At 41.3% G+C, this 4,365-nt stretch overlaps 1 protein-coding gene across 2 annotated transcripts in view; it reads right to left on the bottom strand.

The window, feature by feature from the left end:
* Nucleotides 1-781: 781 nt before the first annotated feature.
* The window catches only part of RMDN2 (regulator of microtubule dynamics 2), a 77,409-nt gene continuing 73,825 nt past the window's right edge, over nt 782-4,365 (bottom strand). For both annotated transcript variants that reach the window (XM_019527160.1, XM_019527159.1), the window contains one exon: nt 782-2,989. In XM_019527160.1, coding sequence (XP_019382705.1) covers nt 2,936-2,989 — 54 coding nt within the window. In that variant the 3' untranslated portion in view covers nt 782-2,935. The remainder of the gene's footprint in view (nt 2,990-4,365) is intronic.

Raw genomic sequence — 4,365 nt, 5'->3', positions numbered from 1 at the left:
ACCCCCCTCCCCTCTCTCCCACGTTGGCCCTAAGCCCGCTCCTCCAGTCCCCCTGCCACCGGGTCAGCCCAGGCCTGCTGCTCCCCCCGCTGTGGCGGCCTGGCTTCTCCCCACCCTTGGGTCCAGTCCTCCTCTGCATTGGGCTCAGGTCCACTCCTCCCTTCACCCTGCCACAGGGGCAGGGGGTTTAGGGAATGGGCCAGACTCCAAGCAGCAGGAGGGAAGGGGGGAGTGGGCCCAGACAGGGGTGGGGTGGGGCACGGGGCTCCATCCCCACCCACCCCCGTCATTCTTGATGGACAATTGACTAGTGAAACTATATTAGTTATCACATTAAGAAGTCATAGCTGCATATTGGTAGTGCCCCTAACTCTTCCATGCCATCTCCAGGTCCCCATGGGGTTAAAGAAGTTAAATCAGCATCTCTCCACTGTGAGTGGGCCTCAGGAAGTCCTTGCTCCTCTCCTGGATGCTTTCACAAGTGAAGGGAAGTGTATGGCCATTTACTACTCCTTCCACTGAAATACCAGAGTAAAAGTTATCTAGGGATAGTAGTTCAGTGTTCCTGAACTACCAAGCTTTTATTGTCTGAGGAACAGAGCTTCAGGACTGAAGTCTGTCTAAAGGTTTTAACCAGAGAACTAATAAACAAAGTTTGAGGAAAAAAATTGGTAATTTCAAATGTCACAAGATTGGCAAAACAGAAAATAAAACCAGAGAAAGTTCTGTGTACTTAATGGACTCACTATCGTCACTGGTAAAAAAAAAACAAAGAAAGAACTGAGAGAACACTTCTGAATTTATTAAGGAGGAAATTACTGTTTAATAAAATGATGTGCAAAGGACTTCCATAGTTCATAGTTCACAAGCAATTACTTAAATGAGCTGTATTCAACGGTAGTTTTGAAACCCTTTTTTCCTACATACAGACAAATAATATTGGTGAAAAAATTAAAACAGCACAGTGATTTAGTTTAGAAAAGCTGCTCTGAAGAAGTTTGGTAATGTAATTTTAAGTGAAAATTTCATAAGAAATGGTTTTAATTTAAAGAACAGATTTAATCCACATGCATGACAAAATAAGCCAAGTTGTTGAAGGTAGCGGTAATGCGCATTTCTAAACTCTCTAGAGGGCTGGTTTTGTGACATGATAGTAAATGTTCTGCACTAGTGAGTCTGGTGTGTGGTCTGGATTCAGTCCTAAACTGAGGGCCAAAATCACAGCAGTTGTATATGCAATACCACAGACTTCAGAAACAGAGTGGGGTATGCCATTGGTTTTAAAAGCAATAGAGTTCTAGACTCTTTTGTTATTAGTCAATTGGTACTCATTACCTCATTTTCCAACCAAACAAAGGATTCAAGAAGATTTATACATTCACCTATCTTGTTTCAATTAACATTTATAAAAACTGTTTCTTTGTTCTGGTTATATACTTTAATTCAGATTAAACTGATCTAAAGCTTTTTTGAACACATTTGGAATCTACTAACTTCAGTGAGCCTTGATTCAGTTTCCAAATGAACACAAGTCTGAGATATCTGCTCTTCCATAAACGCTTGGTTTGATACATGAAATAAAACAGGACTGTCCAACTGGAGGCTTGCATTTAATATGCGGCTCATGGGGCCCAGTGGCCAACCCTTTTGCTGCCATGTGTTGGATGCTGTGGGGGGCAATGTGCGGGGGGAGCAGGGGAACAGTGTGCTATTGCCTAGGCTGCATGGGGGGGCCACGTGCTGGGAGTGGGGGATTGTTTATGCAGCCTGCATGGTGCATGGCCCCAGGGCTATATATAGGCATCATATAGGAAAGTAAGGCTGGAAGGGATCTCATAGTTCAGTCCCCTGCTCAAAGCAGGATCGTCTCTGACTAAACCATCCCAGCCACGTGTCTTTCCAAACTGCTTTTGAAAGTTTCAAAGGGTGCACAATCTGTAATTTCTCTGAGTATCTTGTTCCAATGCTCTGCTTAACCACTCTCATTCATAATCACTACTTCAAATGAGGCCTCACCAGTACTAAACAGAACAGAAGAATCACTTCCCTTGATCACTTCTCACATTCATCCCCTAGCACTGCACCAAAGTTAGACAGAGCTCACATAAAAGATCTATAATAGTTGTAAGAAGGGTTGCAAAAGACCATCTGACACCACCCTAAGAAGGTAAAGAGACTTGCCCAGGATTCATATACCTGAGAGGCCTCAAACTTCTTTTTTTCCAGACTGACAAGTCAAAATTGTAACAGATTTAGCCAAAATGCTTCAGTTCACTCGTCTGGTTTTAATATTTTACTGGCAGAGGTTTCAAGTAACATAATATACAAATGTAATACCTGATTTGTAATTTTTTCACATTTCCAGGTAAAGCCACCAATAGGTTAAATGTAAAAAATATTTTTTAGGACTAGTTTTTTCCTTAATTTCATTAAGATTACATATTTTTGTGAGTAAAAGCAGAGGAACACACATATAACAATATGTTTCATTATTTACATTCACAAATATTTATACAGATCAGTTGACAAGAATATAATTTAATGTAAAAACAAAGCAGCTAATGCTGCACACAATCCTGTGCTAATGCTGCAGATTAACTGATCCTTCAAAGAACACAGATTAATGCATTTTGTATTCTAGCCTCTGCGGTGTCTGTCCATTGCCAGCAGTGGACTTCATGGTAAGAAAAATAAACTTCCAGCAACAACCATTTAAAACAAATCTTAGATCCAAAAATTAAAAATAAAGCTATGATTCAAAAAGTTGGAAAACATTATTTGCATATCCTAACTGCTTAAAGACCTGAACCATATCCCACTGAAATCAATGAGTGTTATTCCATGGCTTCAACAAGTTTTGAAAGTCTCCTGTGACTAGTTTCTCATTGATCTTCTACAGTACCTTCACAGTAGGAAAACTTAAAAGTGCTTTTAATCATGGCTTCAGTGTCAGAAGTAAAGTTTCTAAATCTTTCTGGGCCTCTCTATCCTGAGAGAGAGAAACAAACAAATATGCAGTTAGATGTGATATACCCCTTGTGTTGCATTGTTTTGTCATGCTAACGTACTTACACAGTTTTAAAATTTTTATTAACAACAGACAACACAGTTTTAATAGCCATGGAATGTGCAAAACTACAGACTGTATACTAAGTTAATTTGTCTTTATCAGTGATCACAAAGCAAAGCCAGATGGCAGTCTTCTTCATGTGATGAAAAAAGTGAAAGAGTCAGCTGAGTAAAGGACTCAAAAAATACAACACATTTTAAATCATCATTTATAGGTGAAGAAACTCCTGTTCCTCTTTGTTTTCCTAAATTGTCTATAATAATGAGGAAAGAATAAATGGAAATAACTGAAAATGATAGAAAGCAAATGCAAGATATAACAAGCAATATTATACTATCAGTCCAGATTGACACATTATTATTGTAGCTGAATACCTCCCTTGGATATCTGCGTTGGGGGTAGGTACTGTATGGCCTAGGCCTTCTCCGGCCCAGCGTCTTACTGGAGGACAGCCTCCAGGATGGAGGATCAATGCTATCACAGCTGGTCTCCTGTGTCGCCTTTCTCACCTGCCATGTTTCTGATCCTTTTTCCGAGGTGGGAGCTGGTTATGCTGGCTGATAAGTCTGGGCCCGTTGGAGGAATTTCTTTGTGGCGCTCTGCCTCCCTTACCACCCCCTAGATATTATCCAAATTCTTCTACTCGGGCATGACCCCTTGTTACAAGTATAGCAGTCTTTTCTACGCCACTGGGGTCCTGGTTAGGCCCTTTTAATTGATTCGACAGAAGCCAATCAGTGGGTCAGCTATTTGGTCAGCTGTTCATTCAGGGTTCAGCTCCTTCCATTAACTGGCTAACAGCCTTCAACAGTAAAGCAACTTAAATCAATTCACTCAATTCACTAACTGTGAATCAGCTGCAGTCCCTTCCTTCATTCGGGGCTGAAAGTACTGCTTTGAGCTCCCTGACTACCAATCTGGACAGAGCACTCACTGAGGAAAGACGGCAAGGCGCTTCAGGCTCCAGCTGTGCTTCTTCTTCCACCTGAGGTAAGTGTGGGGTGGTTGTAATCCCTGGGACCTCCTCCACTGCTGGAGCTTCTCCCTTTAGAATATGTTGTCACTGGCAACCATAGGCTAAACTATCTACCTATTCATTTCTCAGAGCCTTGAAAAGCATGCGTTGTGCAGCCTGCACACTCTTGCCAGAGTATTCTCAGTAATGGGAAGAAATGTTACAATAAATTCAATGCCCCTTAAATTCCATCTCAATTAACCTCTCTTAGAGTGTCAGGTCCAAGGCTCTTAAAGGAAGATCTGGAGAATATACAATCTTTGCATCAAGAGAGTGCCAT

Source organism: Gavialis gangeticus, unplaced genomic scaffold, assembly GCF_001723915.1.
Source record: "Gavialis gangeticus isolate Ggan-Ray unplaced genomic scaffold, GavGan_comp1, whole genome shotgun sequence".
Classification (NCBI taxonomy): Eukaryota; Metazoa; Chordata; order Crocodylia; family Gavialidae; genus Gavialis; species Gavialis gangeticus.
Note: the sequence above shows the minus strand (reverse complement) of the source record. Positions and strands in the feature narration are given on the sequence as shown.